The 20,032-nt window shown below is 42.8% G+C and overlaps 2 protein-coding genes across 3 annotated transcripts; one reads left to right on the plus strand and one right to left on the minus strand.

The window, feature by feature from the left end:
- Positions 1–2,788: 2,788 nt before the first annotated feature.
- CLDND1 (claudin domain containing 1) lies at positions 2,789–10,804 on the minus strand. 2 transcript variants are annotated; one of them, XM_027727627.2, is made up of 6 exons: positions 10,778–10,804; positions 10,241–10,419; positions 5,935–6,233; positions 4,662–4,769; positions 4,148–4,285; positions 2,789–4,054 (listed from the first exon to the last, which is right to left on the minus strand). In XM_027727627.2, exons 3-6 carry the CDS (start codon positions 6,221–6,223, stop codon positions 3,834–3,836), a joined length of 756 nt encoding a protein of 251 aa, XP_027583428.1. In that variant the 5' UTR covers positions 6,224–6,233; positions 10,241–10,419; positions 10,778–10,804; the 3' UTR covers positions 2,789–3,833. The 2 variants fall into 2 exon arrangements, with proteins under 2 accessions (XP_027583428.1, XP_027583429.1); XM_027727628.2 differs by lacking the exon at positions 10,778–10,804 and adding an exon at positions 10,567–10,659.
- Positions 10,805–17,657: 6,853 nt separating this feature from the next.
- Positions 17,658–19,169, plus strand: GPR15 (G protein-coupled receptor 15). The gene has a single exon (XM_039388452.1). The coding sequence runs from the start codon at positions 17,658–17,660 to the stop codon at positions 18,762–18,764; it is 1,107 nt and encodes a 368-aa protein (XP_039244386.1). The 3' UTR covers positions 18,765–19,169.
- Positions 19,170–20,032: the final 863 nt, after the last annotated feature.

A 20,032-nucleotide genomic window follows, 5' to 3' on the forward strand; every position in this document is an offset into this window, starting at 1 on the left:
TCCTGTTTTCAGTGATCTCTCCTCTAATACAAGCAGGAGCTGTCCTTACAATCACAATAATAAAACCCCTCTTTGCAGCTTCATTGACCAGTCCCTTCTCAGAATGGTTTGGAGCAGGGGGAGAGAACAGGGAAAACATCGACTTGAGGAAAAGAATAAGAGGCTGCTACCTAAACTAAAAACTTAATTGCTCTGTGCAGCTTTCTGCTAGTCCTGCTTTCCCAGAGGTTTCAGTGTCATCAGCAAAACAAACCCAAGCCTGTGAAGAAGGACAGTGTCATATAAAGGCATGTTTGAAAGGCAAATGCAGCTTGCTCACCTCAGATTTGGGGGACAGGACCTTTATGAGCTTCTCATAAGCACAAGAGGAGAATTCACCCACTTTCTTAGGCTGCCACTGTGATGGTGCTGTGAGTGGGGAGGAAGGTACCTGTGGTGAAGGAGCAGCAGCTGGCCCTTGCTATGCTACTCAGTATCACGCAGGGAATTCACACTGGAGTCCTGGGAGCTTGCTCCCGTGCAGTGCCAAGAGTCCTCAGTTCTCACACTTAGAATCTGACTGGATTCCTCCTCCTCCTCTTTTGCTTCTCCTTTTCCTTTGATATGCCTTCTCTTCACTTTCACTGGCCCATACAAGAATGTTACAGATGTGTGCCTTTTCCTCTGTGATAACATACACACAAGATCATCCCTTTTTTCACCTGTTTTCATATAACTGCATGTATCTGCCTCATCCCTATTTTCATATGACTGTGTATATCTGCCTCATCCCTATCTCCAGCACTGAACCAGTATCAGTAAACATCTCACATGGTCAGACCACAAAATACCAAGGAACACAAATCAGCCTTTGATCTCACCACTTTCTTCCCCAGTTGGAGCACTTGTGCCTGCATTTGCACATATGTATGTGACCACAAACATATACACACAGCTCAAGATCCTCTTGAATGCAGCCTCTGAACCTGGCATGAGGCTCTGACAGTGGGAAGGGCCTGTGCCACTGGGTCAAGAGCTCAATCATTATCTGTTAGTGTGCTTACTCAACTCTCTTTTACAGAATTACTCCATCCTCAGTATCTCCTCTGACATCTCCTTGCTGTTCTGTCCTCCAATGCCATTTACTGGACCCAAGCCAGCAGTCTAAGAACTCTTCTTGCTCCCTTTACACCTTGAGCAAAGCACATGGGTACAAAGGAAAATAGTGATGCACAGATCCACCATCCCAGAAAACAGACCAGCCTCCTATCTAGGTGAAATGTGCCTCTCACCAAGATCCACTCTGATGAAGAAATCTTTACACAAGAGTGAAACAGAAAAAAACCCACCAGACCTGAAAGGTGACCCTCTTTTTAGTTAAAATGGTCCAAACTAAGGCTCAATTAAAGCCTCTTCATTTCTGGGCAGAAAGAAACAGAAACATTTATCTTAGGCACAGACACAAGCAGGCAATCTTGGTTTTGCTGATACTTAAAATGATCAAGAAAGGATTGACAGCATCTCTAACATTCCCTTTTCTCCCCATAGTAATCCTTATTTCGGAAACAAGAAAGTTAACATTTGAAAACTGAGATTTACAATTCAGAAAAATAAGCATCTGATACAAGAAGAGAGAATGAGGGCACAGGATTTCCACTGCTCAGATCAAAATCACACAATACGATTATTCTGCCAGCTCCTGAAAAAAAGACAAAACCCCACAAACCGTATTAGATAAAAAACATCAGCAGCGTTTCCTCTCCAACTGCAGAATAACAACTCCAGTCCCTTTGACCCAAGCTGAGGTTTGCATGCCCTAGTAATTCTGGCACATGAGGAAAACTAGCAGTTAGGCCTTATCTAAATCAGAGATAATTACACTGAAAAAGCATCATATCAGTACAGATCAGCAGCACAGATTTTCATTTACTCTCAGTTACAGCACAAAAGTATCACATCCCCTCTCACAATGTTACACCTGGCTCAGACATTGCAGAGAGGGAAAGAAGCTGCTTAAGGAGGAAAAGTGAAAAATTGCTCCAAACCAGGATAAAGAGGATTATCTTGAATGGCCTGCCACTGCTTTTTCAGTTATCTTTGTTTTCATCATCATCCTTGTTTTACTTTGTAAAGATTCCAATGATGATAACGAAAGAAGTAGGTTGATTCCTATCACACACTTCAGGAAAAAAAAAAAAAAAAAGATACAAGCAGATATACCTGATCTTCAAGGAAATCATGACAAGGGCTGTTTGCTGACCCAGCAAACACAGCCTGGGTAGAAACATTTACTGTGAAAAAAAGAAAAAAGGTACAAAACAAAACAGAAAAACAGCCATGAGATAAAAGTGCCTGTATCTGTGTCACTGTCATCAAAGTGTCTCACAGAATCCTTGCCATAACAGACTTACTCTTTTTGTCAGGATTTATTTCTCCTAACACATACTTCTTATATTAAGCATGGAGTACGGAAACGAGGAGTTAAGGCCTCAGAATTAAACAGTTTAGTCTTGGAACATTGTTTTCTCGATATGACACGTCACCCAGTCTGGCTAGAGTTGCAGTAATTTAGAAGAAATATGTGCAGTTGTGAACTAATTAGAATTTATGGGGTGTTGTGCCCCCCAGTGATGAGGAGAAGAAAATTTAAAATTAATAGAAGCCCAAATCTAATATCTTTGTTTCTGGATGACATTGTTTAAGGGTGACATTTCCCTTAAAACAGAGAGTTATCTACACATTGGCTTTACTTTCCCCAGGCAAAATTCATTTTAGATCATTCCCTACCTTCCCATTAGATTCACGCAACGCTGAAAATTTCTGGTTTTTTAGTTTTTATTATTTCATTTAAACATTAGGTTTTGGGCAAGATAGGAAAAGAGCAGCACCTTTTAAAAAAAACCTGATGTGTGTTATATAGGACAAACAGGTGAGATTTAAAAAAAGTTAAGTTTATATATGTACATATACACACATACACTAAACCAAATTAAAACCAAAAAAACTTGTGAGGAGGTCATTTTCAACAGGAGAGAAGAAAGCCTTATTTCACAGCAAGCAAAAGCACCACAAGTTAAGATCAGAGTGCACAATCACATGTAGTGCAGATACCAAACTAGCCTGGGTCCTGGAAGCAGTGTAGCTAGAGCAGCACAGAGCTCCACGAGGGCCGTCTTATCCCACTCCTTGGCAGAAGCAAGTGCAGAGCCTGCACTCAGGAGGGTGTGCTGTGCAGGCACTCCCACAGCTGGCTGCTCTGCCTCCATCAGTTTTGGCAGATGCCACAAGATGTAGCAAACCAGTGAGAACAGGAGACCCAGAGCTAAGCTACAGACTGACCTAGCTACAGTATTTCCGTAACGGAGGTTTCTGAGTTCCCCCATGTCTCTTGGGTGCTCCCTTGTAGGTACTGCCTGCTTGGGTCACACAGCAGACAGCTCCTGATTATTTATTATTTGTGCACTGAAGTGCCCATTCTTGCCTACCTGCACCCTTTCCTATCTCTCTTTCACCCCACAACACCACTTCTATTTCCTCCAGGCTGACAGGGTAATAAAATTAGGAAGGGGCATGTACACCTAACTAAGGGGAATTGTCAACAACCAATGAAGCTTAAAAAATAATAGCAATTCTTAAAAAAACCCAATTAAAAAACCTGTTCAAGTTCTGCAGACTTCTGGCAGAGTTTGGTAATTTAGCCCAGAGGTCTTTGTCTTCAGGGCCCACAGGCTAAACTGTCTCCACTGGCAAGAAGCATGCAGTACACGATAAAATTCTGACTAAAAGAAAAAAGTAGTACAGGTTGGGAGGAGAGGAGGCTCTAACATGGAAACCCCAAAGTGCGGCAGCAGCACTTATGCTACCCGGTACGCTTTCAAGAGGGTGAACTCCTTCCTGTTGGTGCGAGCTGCCCAGATGAAAAGAGCAGCTGCCATGAACTGCAAAGGTGCCGACACACAGGCGAGGCAGAAGGACCAGCCAAATTCACCCCTCACGTCATCAGGCAGAGGCAGCTTCTTGTGGAGCAGCTCAATCCCAGCTACGTAGCAGCCAACGAGGCCCAGCGTACAAAGCCCTGGGGAAGGAAGCGGCAAAGCACAATGAGCTCACCCCTGCAGTGCTCTGGTGGGCACAGTGAGCCTTGGGAGGAGGATGGCAGGACAACTACCTGCTAGGAAATGCAGGACTCCAGTGGCAATGGCTGGGTAAAGGCTGCGACAGGCACAGGCACAGAGCCCAATCAGAGCCCCAAAGCACATGAGGCCGATGCTGACAAAGGGCAGGAGAAACTGCAGTCGCCAGAGATCTGAAAGAAACACACAAGACAAGTTTGCTGAAGATGTGCTAGAAACTGATCTTCTCCCACCATCTTACATTGCCTTCTACCCATGCTGCTGCTTCTTCACGAGATATTCTACATTCATAGCTAAAAAGGACCAAAGGCTCCACTGAAGTAGAAATAACTTAATTTGTTAACTCCCAAATTCCTGTACTGCATTCATGGGCAAAGCCTTTGCTAACACATCTACATTTTCCTTTCAAACTTTGATCTACTGCCTGTGCTACTGTAAAAATAAATGCAGAGCAAGACACAGCAGCTTTCCTTACTAGTGACTGTATTTGAGAAGCATCTTTTTTTTTTTATTCTACTTGTTTACCTGCCAGAAGTGAAAGACACTTACAAGTCCGATTCAAATCTGTGCCACTATTGTGATTTCCAGGCTCAATGTACTTTTCCATAAACTGATCAGAGAGGGAAAAACTGATGCAGTTTGTAGTCATGTCGTTTTCTGGGAGGGAAAAAAGAAAAAGTTACTATTAGGTGTCTTCCCTTCCCTCTCCCCTCACCTTTCAAATCCTCCTTTCCCAATCATTTGAGCTGGGAAGCTCTTGAAGAGTTCTATTGAGAGAAAAAAATTATGTCTCAAAACAGATCTGTAGATGCCTTACTATGATGTAGTTAGCATTCAAACATGCAGCATCTTCAGGCTTACCTGGGTTACCCACAAAACTGTTCCATGCTTGACAGCTTGGGAAAGAAATGTGGCATATGATGCTCAACTATGCTGCCACATATTCTTGTGCTCAGAGTCCCTTAAATAAGCTGTGCTTATCTCCATGTGCAGAATATAGTCTCATACTAAACATTTAATTCAAAAATAGGATAGAAAGAACTATTTAAAGAACACGAAATATTTACTTCTTTACACTAAGTTTCTCCCTTTTTACATCTCGGTTAGATTTTGCTTTGAGAATACTATTGAGCAAAGCTTGTTTAAATGTCTTCCAAAATAAGTATTTTCATGAGAGGAAAAAAAAAAGAATTTCACGTTTTTTCTTTAGAAAATGTTGTTGAAGGTACATTTTTAAGAGGGTTCAAAATGAAGGGCTTCACACACACAAAATAAGTACACAAAATCTACTTTGAAGCAATTAAAATAATTGTTTACCACACCTATTTTCCCCCAACCAATGTGAAAAATATTACTAATATTTCAGTCCGTATCCACTCATATCTAAAATGTGCTGATGCAATGGTAGGATATTTGTGACACGCAAACAAAGTGAACGACTAGCTAAAAGGAGTTCCTCCTTGACAAAGTGGTATCTTTATTCCACTGCTGGATCCCAGGATCTCTCCTAAAAAGACAGTGACTGGTACAGCAGCTGTAACTGTATCCTAAGCTGGACAGCTGATGCAAAATAAAAATCAAGCCGTGTAAGACTAAATTTAGATCAAGTATGATGTGTCAAATCCAGAATCTGCAGTAGTGACAGCCACAGACCATTTTGCCTGTTGCTCCTTTAAAAATCTGGACTGTCTTTATTAAACAAACAAGCAAACAAAACATAAGCTAGCCTTCTGGAGGAATAAAGTGGCACAAATACGTTCTGAGGAAGTTAGCACATACCACCCCAGGCAAGCTAGGGAAGTGTTAATTGCTCTGGAGATACCTGGTGGGCTGTACCAGTGAGAGTTTTTGGGTACAGTGATGCACCTCCGCCACAGTCCAACCGTGCCGTTGCACCGGAAGAGCGCATCTGTGTAGGTCTTCTCATCTGCATCTTTGCTGAAAAACTCCTCCCAGATGCTTCTACCAGCTTCACTAACATTCTCAGCTGGGGACAGGGTGTGGTATTCGTACCAGAAGTCAGTGCCAATGGAAGCTGCCATGTAGATGGTGGAGATGAGGCTGAGCACACAGGCGATCACCAGTGCTGTGGCAAACCGGTTATCCATCATGGCGCCCTTCCTGTGGCACGGGAAGAGAGAGTGACAAGTGAGCAACTCTTCTGATGGCACATATAAAGTTATCTTAGCGGGGTCAAACTCATCGCATCATCCCTCTTTTATGCAATGTCCTGTCAGGATACCCATGTCTTCCTCTTCCAACGTGCTGGAATCAAAGAACACTGAGCAAATCTACAGTACTGGCCAGCACACATCAGATCTGCGAGTTCAAAGTATGGATAATATCCCAGAGAGTGTGCTCTCCCAGCCACACTGCACTAGTGGCTCTCTCTGAAAGAGCAACTGACAGAGCAACACCAACTCCATCCCCAAAGCAGGTGGCTCAGCTCGCTGCCATTTGTGATCCTGATTGTAAGGAACGTCAGGGAATCCATCCACAGCGTCCAGGCAGAAGACTTATCTTTCCTTAGGCGATTACCAAGGGTAGAAGTTATTTTTAGCCTGCCACCCCATACGGCTTTCACAGCTTGTGTTTACAGCAAAGATAAGAACCACAGGCATGCCAAAAAAGCTCTTCCAGACTGTTCACTAAAGCCAGCCATGCCAAAGCACTGGAATGCCTTTAGGGAAGCAGAGAAATGCATCTAGGCACTAGAGACAGAACATGAAGGAAGAACTGAAAGACAGATTCGAAGTTATGGTAAATGGTGCACTAATGCCACAATACATATTGTGATATTTCTGAAGAACTACAGCAATGCAGGAGGATACCCTGCTCCATGGGAATAAGGTGATAAAACTGAAGGGCCTCCATATGCTCCCACAAGGACTTTGCTCTGCCTCCTTCTATTAGGGGTCATTTATGCCCTCCTTTGCAGGGCTGTGTTCACAAATGGCATGGATTCAGGGTGAAAGGAGGCATGGGAAAATACAAATACCACACACTTATGACAATATTGTGACTTTAATGAGCAAGTGATTGGTAACACATGAAATGTTTTGCGGATAATGCAATGCACCAGACGACTCCTCTCAGATGCCTGTTGTTCTCATGCAGTTTCTGTGCTTGATTAAATTTATGGATTACTATGAATCAGGATTGATGCACTAGCCAGAAGGGAAAAAAAAAAAAAAAAAATCAATGGAAGCTAACTCGGCAGCTAGGCCGGTGGCAGGAGCTACTATCTAATCAGCTCTTGTCCATTGCTTGCTCTACCTCCCCTTCTCCCACATACTTTGATCAAAATATTTTGGTCTAGTTTCTTTTCAAGTGACTGAACCGCAAGTGGAAACAGCAAGTGCCTTAAAACTCAACATTCTCAAGGAAAGATGCCAGTGCTCAAGTCAGACCTGCCAGTAAGAAATTCTGAACTAAGAAACGAGGTGCAAATTAAAACAGGGAGTTTCAAAGGCATCAGTGTTTGCTGTTAACAATACCATTCTTTTTCTTTTTCCTTCCATCTGCTCCTCTATTTATCTGAAACTGGCTAACAAGGAGAAATTATGTGTACCCATATCATTCCCTATGCTTCATTTGCATATTAAATGAAGCACACTCTTTGTAATATCCATCTTTGAACTGCATCCTTAGCAACAAGCACGAATAGAACTGATTTTTGGTGAACTGACAAGAAGCACCCATTTAAAATACTGCAAAGTTTGCATACCACAACTGCACTTAAATAATAATCCACAAGCTGTGAACTTTTATAAGCTAACTTAAATACTGAGAGGGAGAACACATCGTATCCAGGCTTATTTATCCAGAAAACACACAATCAAGACCAGACTTGGAAGCAAATTCTCCGTGCAGTATTTAATTCTTGGTCATGTACTTCCATTCTCTTCTGATATCCCAGCATCTAGCTCAAGGAACACAGGGTGTGGGATAAGCAGGACAGGGAGAGAGCACGTTGCTGCATAGATCTGGCCTCACCAGTCACCCGCCACTGAATTTACTGAGGGATCTCCTCCCCTTCACAAACATCTCACGAAGCAAACAGGGCATGTGGCACCTCCACGGCCAAAGCTCCTGCCCAGCCGAGCTCAGAGCTGAGCAGATTCTCCAGGAACCCACTCTCACAGCAAGCAGCAGAACAGGCTGGCGAGCAGGCTGGTCTGGATTTTCCACTCTATTGCAGTCACATTCACTGCAAGAGGAACCCTCTGCAACAGACTCCTCTCTTTAGAAAGTGCTCTCTCTGGGTGGAAGGATCACAAGAACCTACAAGCTCCATCCTCAGAGTGGTGTCTAACGAAAAAGAACGTAAACAGGACATGACTGGGCCACTGATCTGCTGTCACTGCCTCTCAATACAAATGCTTATAATAACAAATGCTCAATAACTGCTTATAATAACAAAGCCCTATCAACTTTGTGCCTAACATACAGAAAGAAAAGAACTGACTCAAAAATCTTACTTTCAGATACAAATCCCTGCTGCCAGGTGCAGAACACTGCTGCTGGAAATGCCCCTATCAGACCACCATTAAAACACGACCACATCCTTCTGACCAGCCTCCTCTGTGCTGGAATACTGTGGACATGGCAGAGCCGATGCCAGTTGGCAACCAAGAACAGATCATAAGCAAAATGAAGGGTTAATCACCAAACAGTAAATTAAAGCACTGCCCAGTGTTCATTATTCACTTGCTAAAAGGGATGTGGCAATCTACTGACTTCAACCTCTGTAATGTAACTCCAGGCACAGGCAGAGAGCAGCTAATGGGGCTACAGACCCCAGAATCTAGTGGGTGGCTTTGTGTGGCATTTGTCCCAAAAAACACATGCAGATTTTCCGTATGGACAAGACAGTGCAAAGGCATGAGCACACCCCCAATTCCTTACAACAAAGGTCCCCTCAATGCTTCTGCCTAACATTTCAACTGCTTACAGAAAAGATTAAGAACTCCACAACACTTCAGGCAAATTTTGAACTAGTTTTTCCTGCCACAGTCTATGTAGTAGACTTGACTACCCTGCCCATTCACTGTGTATATCCAATGCATCTTCATGTACAGCAGACACATTCCCACTTAAACAAAGTGTCCTTTTAAAAGGCAGAACCCTCTGCCCAGCCCCAGGCAGAGCCCAATGGCAGTCGCAAGCACAGTCAGTAAGAAATAGTTACCAGAGAAGACCATGAAGAAGGACACTGCACGTTCACAGGATTATGCCACACTTTGCAAAAGGTTCTGTACAGAACAACGTGTAGGTGGTGCTTTGGAATAAACTTACTTATGAAAAAATAACATTACTGCCAAAGATGACATGAATTATAAAGACATAAAGATTGATTACAAATAAAAATATTTTGTCTTTACAGGCTGTCAGCAAGACCCTTCATTGTTTTACAGAAGGTTTGTTCATATAGCACTGCCAGTACATTTTACTCTAACAGCAGAGGCTATTTCAAACAAGTCATGGCTGCAACTAAGCTATGCAACGAATCTAAGACAACATAAGGCAGTTGTAAACAGGCAGAAGTGCTTCACATGATATCGTAACTATTAAAGAAGCAAGACGTAAAAATTGTAAAAGTCCACCTCACAAAGAGAAGGCAAAGGCCAAACCGGCAGCAACATTCAAAGGAATGACTGGATGCACGCACTTCGGGGGGGGGGGGGGGAAACAAAGGGGGCAAGTCAGTAGAGCTGAAAAGAGAAAAAATATGGAACAGAACAAAAACAAGTATTCTGGCAAAAAATCAACTTAAGACTGAAGAATGGACAGCTTTTGTAAGAAGTTACTGTACCATGGCAGAAGGGAATACAAAAACATGAAGATTTTTATCTTGTTACTGTGGTCACTCCTTTCAACCAACAGTGGGCCACCACATTTAAAAATCTCCTGTTACGTGACATCACCAAAGAGGGAGGCTGCGTCCACTGGCATTCTCTCGGGAAACATGCTTGCAATCTGACTGCTCTTTAGGAAAAGGGATTAGGGAGAAGGCCTACAAGAAGGTGTAAATACGGTGAGAGGGCTGGCAACAGCACCGAACAGGATCATCCTTTTCATATGGGTAACGGAAGGTTAGGAAAGATTGCTACCAAACACTTTTTTACCTTCGGCGGTCCTCAGGAGTCCCTCAGGACACGCAGCTCCAATGATTCCAGGTGGCTTCAGAGGCAAAGCGTTGGTTGTAACCTGTGGCCAGCAGAGAGCACGAAACGCAAACTTCCCTTCTGCCCCGACTGTGCCATTCATTCAGCTCCTTCCGCACCACCAGCTCACAACAAGTGATCTAGAAGCAGAGAGCAAACCGAATGGTTTGGAGACAATTACTTAACTCCGAAATTACTTAACGGACACCTCTCAGCGCTATTCATTAAGGAAAAAAATATGAAGGGGAGGGAAAAATGACTCGAAAAGCTCTAGGGTTTTTCACCACCTGCTGCACCAGGGCCAGCCGAGCGCAGGGCCGGGCTGGCCGGGCATCTCCACTGGGCGCGACCACCTCCGGGGGCTCGGGCCTCACAGGCGACAGCCCCGCGCGGGGGGGCGGCAGCCGCCGGCTGGGAGCCAACGCGAGAGAAGCGCCCCGATCCCCGACCCCTCTGCCCCGTCCCACCGCCAGGAACAGCCCCGCTCCCAGAACCCACCGTCCGCCGCCGCCGCCGCCGCCGCCTCGCACCCCCGGCCCGGCCCAGCCCGGCCCCGCTTCCGCCCGCCACGCCCGCCCGCGCGGGGCACCCTGGGCCATGTAGTTCTGCCGCCCCCTTCCGGAGGTGCCGGGCGGCGGCTCCACCACCGCGCCCGGCAGCCCATTCCCACATCCAGCCCCTTTTCTGTGGAGAAATTCCTCCTCGTGTCCGTCCTAAACCTCTCCAGGTGCAGCCTGGGGCTGTGTCTTCTTGTTCTGTCGCTAGTTACCTGGGAGAAGAGGTCGACCCCCACCTGGCTACAACCTCCTTTCTATTTATTTCTATTTTGCTTGAGTGCTTGTAAAAAAAGGAAGGACTTGGGAAAACACCAAGTAAAGGAAAAAAAAAGAAATTCAGTAAAAATTGCAAAAATTTGTCAACACTGGTTCCACGCCCCAAACTGGACATTTCCCTGGTACATGAACCCACTCGAGTTGCAAGAGGACTCTTAAAAGTGTTTAACAACTCCCCTGGCCGAGAGATCACCCCACCCAGTTTTGATTTTACAAACCACCAAACTAGCAAACAAATACTCAGAAAAAACAGAAATATCCCAGGTTTTCACGCCACTGAGGACCTTCTGGGGAATTATCCCAACCAACTCCTCCATCAGAACAGCGAGGAAGCGTTTTTGAAACAATGTAAGAAGTTAGAATGACAAAAGTGAAAGCGGTGATAGAAGAAACTTCTCTGACTTGGTGCAAAAAAAGATTTTTTAATTAAAAAAAGTACTAGAAGTAATATTATACTAAAGAAACCTCTGTCTATACACCCCGCCTTTCCAGACCAAGGAACTGTCTCACCAACACCTCATAATGTAACTGTCTGCAAGGATGTATTTTGGGGTCTGACTGGGGTTTATTCTAGACTCCAAAATACTTACCGTCTTTATAGAGGGCCTGGAAGAAAGCAGAGCATTGTTGATAAACCTCACAGATGACACAAGGCCTGAGGGATGGGTAAATAATGACATGGAGAGCGCACTGGTACAGGGCGACCTGATCATTCCGCAGCTGGGGCAAGCAAACATGCGTTTCAGTAAGGTCAGCGATGAGCTCATTAATTTAAAAGCAACGACTGGAGGCTCACTGACATGAGACTTTATCCTGGGAAGCACAAAATGAAGAGGAAAAATGTTGGTGAATTACCAACTGCCAAGATAGTGCTGTGGCCAAAAAACCCCTAACTTTCCTGCAAACTCAGATGTATAAACTGAGAAATAACAGGGAGGAAAGAAGTTGTATCACATCTGGAGTTGCTGGTGGGTGCTGAAATAGCATGTCTAGTTTTAACATGTTGATAAAGTAGAGATAAACCTAAAAAGGTATGTGAAAATCACTGAGCAATTAGAAAACCTCTCTCAATGAAATATATCACAGAAGGTCAGTCAATTTAATTTATAGAAGAGGAGTTTATTTAAGGAGTTAATTTATTGAACTAAGGAGTTGCAACACCATAAAATACATGTAAAGGGAATAGGGAAGAAAAAAATCAGTAGCAGTTCTTTCTGTATACCTGACAAAACGATCAGAGATTGAAGCTAGAAAATGTTAAAAGGAAAAAACAAAACCTGTCCGTATTCTAAGCCATAGGATAATTGGAACCATTTACTGTAAATTACTGTGAATTATCTAACATTGGCGAGTCTATAGGTTTTTCTCCTAAACGATCTAATTTTGTAAAAATGAGAATCAGTTCTGGAAAATTTTGTAGCCATTGCTACTTTTGTTATTAAATTAAATTACAGTGGCCTCTTCTTTTTCAAAATCTGCCCTGATCAATATGAATTGTGCAGCTGCTCAAAAGCATCCAGAGGGAAGAGATGTGTTTTCATTTTCATTTTATTTATTTAAATTCAAATAATCCCTCCAGATTTCACTTGGATTATTTTTTTTTCTGGAAAAATACCCTCCCATATTTTACGAGTAACCCAATAAAAACATTACAAATGAACGCACAGGGTCATTCCTTGCCAACAACAATCTTTTTTCTTTTTCTCTTTTTTTCACACTACTTCAGTTTGCCTCAGCAGAACCATTGGCCAATCAGTTTAGTCACAGAACAGGATCATTTGGGAAGGTTATAAAAGTAAAAGTTTGCTTTAGTGTGCAGAAACAGTGGTAGTTTGCACAGGAAAGTGTGAAAAGAATAATGCTGAGGGCTATAGCTTAAATGTTGTTCCTGCTTTTTGTAAAAGTGAAGTTTCTTCGATAGAAGACCTGGATCATGTGCATTAGTAAGTTCTCAGGCAGTGACAGACAGTTTAACATCAGAGTGCTGCAAGGAAGACAAACAAACCCCCGGTATGTTGCAAAAAAAGAAAAAAATTGTTTAGTACAAAATTTGTCATTTTTCTTCTCACAGTTTAAGGAAATAAGTAAGTATTTGTAGGAGGTGGCACCATCTGTATTAAATGAAGCTGATACAGGATGAGAAGAGAAAAAACCCTTCATATATCACATTCACTTTAGGAGGTACTGATTCAGATCTGAAAAAGGCGTTCAAAAGTCTGTCTTTTTTCTAATACTACTCGTTAATTTACAAGATATTGCATCTCTCAACAAACATTCTTTCTGTAATAACAAAAAAGGCAGTTTTAGTTTTTGTGTTTTAGGCACTTAGCCAGAGGGAGCAGAAAATCCCATGGATTCGTCTCAGACTTCCTTATACAGTTTCTGCCTTCTTTATTTTTCCTACTGTGGCACAGAACACAGTAGGATAAGAAAATCCTACTATAATTATAATTTTCACAGAGAGCAGATCTTCTAGATGCACTTCCTCCAAATACTATGAATAGCAGTGGTGCATTTTAATTATACTCACTTACGTCCATGCTCTGCAAACCTTTTTATCATGCACCCCATCCGCAAAAACTTTGTGAGCAGGCACCCCTCTAATATGTATATATTTTTTTAGAATTATATAAATGTACTACTGTACCAAGAGATTATGTACATTATAAAACATATAGAAAAATATAAATTAAAAAATGATGAGATAATAAATATTTCAAAATTAAGTGTACCAAAAATATCTTCTTCCTGCACTGCATTTTGTAGACCACTACTCTCAGCATGGAACTATTTCAACCTATCGCAATGCGTTGTCTCAATGGCTATGATTTTACCTGAATTGGTTCCAGCCTCTCCTCTTTGTTGAGGGGTGAAACTTCTGTTCGTTATCATTCACTGGTCACCTCTGAGCCTGCCTTCAACTGGTTATGGCATAGTAGGGCAGTTTCAGCCAATTTAGTGTGTTTTTTGGATTGTTTTTTAATTAGGTCTGCAAATCTCTATTCCTTACGTATTTTTGAAGCACAATCATTTAGAAACTACTACATTTTCTTTTACAGCCAAATGAATCTCTTTCCTTCTCAGCATTTATCATCATTAATAATTTACAGACTCACAGCTTACTTTATCGAGATGCCTGTACTTGTATAAATGTGCATATACAAGCTGGAATAAGACCACATTTGAACTATCAGTAAAACAGAGAATGTAAAAGAAAAAAAGGAACCACAAAAAACAAACTCACACCTCGCTACCTGAAATGCTTCAATTGCAGAAATTTGTAAGGGGGAGGTGGTGTGTGTAACAAACTAAACCAACAATTCTGCATACTTCCTGTGCTGATGGTTCTGCTGCGCAGCTCTTTTACGGATTTTGTCACAAAAATAGGTGGCTACCTGCCTGCAATACGTGTATGGCAAACACTACAGAACTGCGAACAACAACATGAAATCTTTTCCCTTGCTACTGTTGGAAGCGCCTCAGCATTTCCTATGAGGAAGATTTAAGGAATGGTCCAGATACTGCCGTGACAAATTTCACAGGTGCATTTGAGAAAGGCAGGACACCATAGTAGACCAATGCTCTTTAAAGCAGAACTGGCCAAATTCGAGGCCATGATCCCAGGAGCTGCTCTGAGTGTCTGGTTACAGAAGCTTTAGGTTCACTCTCAGGTTCAAAACTAATCAGCACCCGGCGGCTGCATTTTTTCAGACCTGTGTCAAGGGCTGGACAAGATGGGTATCCCAAATGGAAGAACATACACCCAAGCCAAGCCAGTAGCTGTTTTCTTCAGCAGAAAATTTTGTTCAGGAAAAGGGTTTACGTGCATCTGGCAAAGTCTATGAGGAAAAAAATTCTGTGGAAATCTAGAAGAGCGAGGAGGGGATGGAGGCTTTCTCTTGATGATAAAACATCTCACCACATCTCTTGGATCTTTGCACGTTACGTGCTGACCTTCCTGGAGAGTGTTATGAGGGGAATTTCGATGTACTCAGTATTTTTGAGAGCTTGGCTCTGCCTCAGGGAAGTGAGCTCTGGGAAGAGTAAGACCCTACGTGGTGCCCTCAGTGAATCAATATCACAGACTGTAGGATTCAGCTGATCTTCTACTCTAGTACTAATACAAAGACAATGCATCTATTTCCCAGGGCTCCTGGGAAGAAAAAGCCTGAAACACATTCCTTGAAGTAGAAATAAGCAAAGATGACACAAAACTCACCTCTGCACTGAATCTATCAAACATAATTTCTGTAAACTGTGAGCTACTCCGGCACTTTCACACAAGTCTTGTCTGGAAACTCGCTATATCTTTTGTAATCTTCAGATGGTGAGAAGATGAATTTTAGCCTGTGGTTTCTTACAGGTTTACACTTACATCTGTCACGTACAAATCACAATGTCCTCAACCCAACCCGATTTTAAGAGTTTTATGAATTTTGATCTACATTCCCTTCTCTCAGCTTTGCCAGGGAAAGAATAAGCTGGCACATAAATCCATGCTGTAGCTGACCTGTGACAAGTCTCACAGACAAAAAGACTTGCAGCAATAGTATCTGCTCACTTTCAGCACCATGGAAGAGACTTTTACTTTGCCTTGAAAATAAGAATTGTCTTTTAGGCAATCAGGTGCAGGAGATTACTCCTAGAATAACAATGAGGCATTTCACAAATCCATGGAATGTTATTTTTACTCTAATTCACAAGTGACTAACTGAAAAGGGTCACTGCCTCCTACTTAGGAAGAGGACACAGTTATTTTTAAACTGAACGGTTACACCCAAGTTGAGACGGCAAGATGGTTTTTAGCCTATTCTTCCTTACAGGTTCACATTTACATCTGTGGCATACAAATCAGTAATCTAATCTGGGGTGTTTTTATACACCTTGATCCTTTTTCAGAGTTTGTGATGGCTGAATTGCACTCGCTAAGTAAATCCTTACGCATTCCATTAGAAATAGTCAGCTAGAGTCCACTAGTGCACTACTGATAGGAGGGCAGTTGTATATAACTAGCTCCTTATTAGACATCAGCACATATACACAAGAGACAGTGCCCACCTAAATATCCTTCCATCCAGCAGCCAGTTTTTAGTAGCAGCTGGCTACTTTTCCAGGTGCCTGGAATTCTACCAGGCACCTGCTGCACAGGACCACATAACCTGAGCACTGAGAGAGTGAATCTGAGTGCATCCAGAGTGCGCTGGAGGGACTGATTTGCTGCCCATCCGATCTGCAGTTGCTCTTTGCCTGTGGACACACACACAGACGCAATCTATGTGCCCAGGGCTGGAGCCTGCACCAGTAGGCAATTTCCTGAAAGCTTTGAGAATCCCGAAGAAGCGCCTGGTGTGTGAACATGCAGGTGGGAGAGAGTGGAAGGAGAAAATTAATTTATCTGCAGAAGAGGGGAAGGATGATGACGACCAATAGTAGAGGTTTCAAATTAGTATGTACTGACAAATCTGTAATGAATTCAGTAGCTTAAAAAATGAGAATTTCTGTTTGATTTATGCAATGCTGAAAGGGCTGTCTGTAAGGTAAGTCACAGCTGAAGCAATACAGATACTACAAATGAAAGATGAAGGAAATCAGAGCTCTTTAAGGGAAGCAAGCACTGTAAATAAGAACAGCCCAAGAGCCATGCAGCCTGTGCAGTCAGAAGAAGAAGGAACAAACTACTGCTCTGGAGTCCAGGACTGTGGCTGATAAGGAAGTCTGTGAGGGGGATGGGAGCATCAAGTCAAGTTTCAAATTACAGAAGAATATGTGACACTCTGGAAAACTGTTCTCTAAGTTTCTAACACATTAATTGAGTTGGGTGTGGAGACTCCATGTCTAGGGGAACTGAAGGGATTGCAGGGCAGGAGGGGTGCACTGGCAGAGCAGCAAAGAGCCTGGAACTGATACAGAACAACCAATACAGTGCAGAAAGCATATAGTATTTTTAAGTGTTTCTCCTTGTATATTTTCATATAAGATAACTCTCAACAGAAAACAACAACAATAAATGAACAAGTAAAGTAAAAAACTCCAAGCCTCAGGAAAGTTGAACTTGCCATGACAAGCAGTTTGTACAAAATATTTTGAGTATAGATAAAGAATGTGACACCCAAATTCACTGTTCTCTGACTTCTTCTGAGCTGGTACAATCTCAAATCTCTGCAAGCTACCAATATCCTGTGCTAAAAAATAAAAGGTTCTGTATCTTGAAAACTACATTCCCTCCCCCAAAAGAAAAAAAAGCAAAAACTGAACCTCGTTTGCTTTCATGGGCAAATGCAAAATCGAGATAGAAACAGTAAAATTAAACCTGATTTTTAAAAAAAGCTGCAAGTGTTTATTCTGAAGACAAGGTTTCAACTAATCAGAGACTCTTGTTGCTTGTTTGTTGCCTATGCGGTTGGTTAAAAGTATATAAATTATCTCCCCACAAAACCACTGTTCTCCTCCTCCCTCCCTCCTCTCCTCCCCCCTCACTCTATAAAATGTTTTTAAAGACCTTGAAGGGAAGGGCAGGGGAGCTCAGAGCCTCCCTCAGAGCAGGGATGAGAACAGCCTGGCCAGAAATGGAACTCAACCAGCTCTCATCTGTGTCTACAGTCACCCCCAACTATGAGTACTACTACGAGGACAGCTGCCAGTATCAGCACCTGCAACATATGTCTATTTTCCTCCCTATCCTGTACACTGCTGTGTTCCTGGTGGGCATTGTTGGCAACGCAGTCCTGATCGTAGCCTTGGTCTTCAAGCGACAGGTCCAGAGGCTGATTGACGTCTTTATCATCAACCTCGCTGCATCTGACTTCATTTTCCTCATCACGCTGCCATTCTGGGTGGACGAGGAGGTGTTGGATGGGAGCTGGAGGGTAGGATCTTTCCTCTGTAAAGCTAGTTCCTATGTCATCTCAGTCAACATGTACTGCAGCATCCTCCTCCTCACTTGCATGAGTGCTGACCGATACCTGGCTATCATGCACCCCTCTATCGCTAGACGGATCAGAACAAGATCCTATTCCAGAGCACTCTGCATCTCTGTCTGGTTGTTATCCTGCTGCTTGGGGATGCCAACCCTTTTGTCTAGAGAACTGAAGAAGCAATATGGAAAGACTTACTGCACAGACAAAGCCATGACAGAAGCCAAACAGATTGCGTCGCTGATGCTTTTAATCCTGGCCTTCTTCTTCCCACTGTTGAGTATCTTAACCTTTTACTGCTCTATCACCAAGAGACTCTGTGTGCATTATCAGAAGACTGGGAAACATGATAAGAAATTGAGAAAATCCATCAAGATCGTCTTCATTGTAGTGGTGGCTTTTGTTGTCTCCTGGGTTCCCTTCAATCTGTTCAAGCTTATGGCCATTCTTTTGGGACTCCTGAAGCAGTCTGACTGTTTTTCCAACATGGTTGCCCAACTGGGCATGAAGGTGAGCAACCCTTTTGCTTTTGCCAATAGCTGTGCCAACCCTTTCATTTATTATTGCTTTGACAGCTATATCCGCAGAGCCATGCTCCAGTGCCTGTGCCCGCGGGTGAAAATCAGCAGCAGCAGCAACAACTCTGATACTCTGGACACTCGCCTCAGTCATTCCTTATCCAATTTTGGGGCGGGGGAGTATGCTGCTAGGAAGAGGAAGCGCTCTGTGTCCCTGTGACTGGGAGCTGGGACTTCTCTCTCCAAAGATAGCAGGAAAAGAAAAAGAGAAATGAGCAACACAGACAGAGGTGCAAGTGTAATGCAATCAGCGCTTCAGGTGGGAGGACTTACCCTGGAACCCCAGCACAAATGCTACAAACAACAGAAAAGAATCGTGTGATTCAATCAAAGCCGCTCCAAGAAAAGCTCTGAACTTAAATGTATATAGGTTTTTATTCTGTGCAACAAAACCAACACAAGTGTTTCTTTTTGGTTCCTAGCGTACCCACAAACATGTCACAATGTTCTCAAACTAACCTAATCAATTCTGGTTTTTTGGAGTTTTTCTGAATTTAGAAATTCAATGTTTTAATGAATTTGTGCGTTACCAGTTCTTATAATTTAAGTCCTGTGCATTTTAAGTCTCTGCTTCTTATTATGGCATTAAATCTTTAATTTTAATAAAAATGAGTAAAGTGTCTAGCCCCTGTGATTTTAGTAAGAAAGAAGATAACTTGAAGGCAGAGAAACCAGAAGACAAGCAAAACAGGTCCTGCATTTAACCTTTTTCTTAAAGGAAAAAGACCATCAAAAGCACACTTGTGCTTTTAAAGACTTTTTTAAGGACCTGACACAATTTCTGACTGCTTGGGTCAGAAGTAAGGAATCAGTCCCTCCTACTAAGGAAAAGGACACGGTGAGTTCCAGGGTGAATGGTTACACTCATGCAAACCTACCAAAAGGCTTCAAAGAAAAGACAGCTATACCAGCTAATGTAATTAATGAAAAACAGAGAAATGGGTAAAGCCTGAAGTCCTGACTACTGTCTGGATAGCAAAAAAAAAAATAAAATTGGAGTCTGAATGACGGAAGGGGTCTCCCTCTGATGTAACTACAGCACGAGTACCATTCACCATAGCTTTTATTTTCACACCTCTGTATTTTCTAAACATCTGTAAATGAGAATGACTATTTTGAGTGTTACAAATAAATCCTGGTATTTGCATTCTTTATTGATCCTTGCAGTTGAGCTGTGTTGTGCACGCAGAGAAATGAAAGCAGATCTCACTCAATGGCAGTGCAAACCTAGAAACCAAGGCATGGACATCTTGCCCAACTCCCCAGCCAGTTCTGTACTGGACCCACTGGGTAATGGAACAAACCCTCACTGGAGCAGGTGGAGAGCTGGCACTGCAGGATCCGTCAAGGCAAAAGTATCTTTCAGCAATTGCTGGTGGCATTGTGCTCTCTGGCACCCAGTAAGGTACTGGGACATGTGCCTGGGCT

The sequence above is a fragment of the Pipra filicauda genome, unplaced genomic scaffold, assembly GCF_003945595.2.
Source record: "Pipra filicauda isolate LSUMZ 115617 unplaced genomic scaffold, ASM394559v2 scaffold64_size3178608_pilon, whole genome shotgun sequence".
Taxonomy (NCBI): Eukaryota; Metazoa; Chordata; class Aves; order Passeriformes; family Pipridae; genus Pipra; species Pipra filicauda.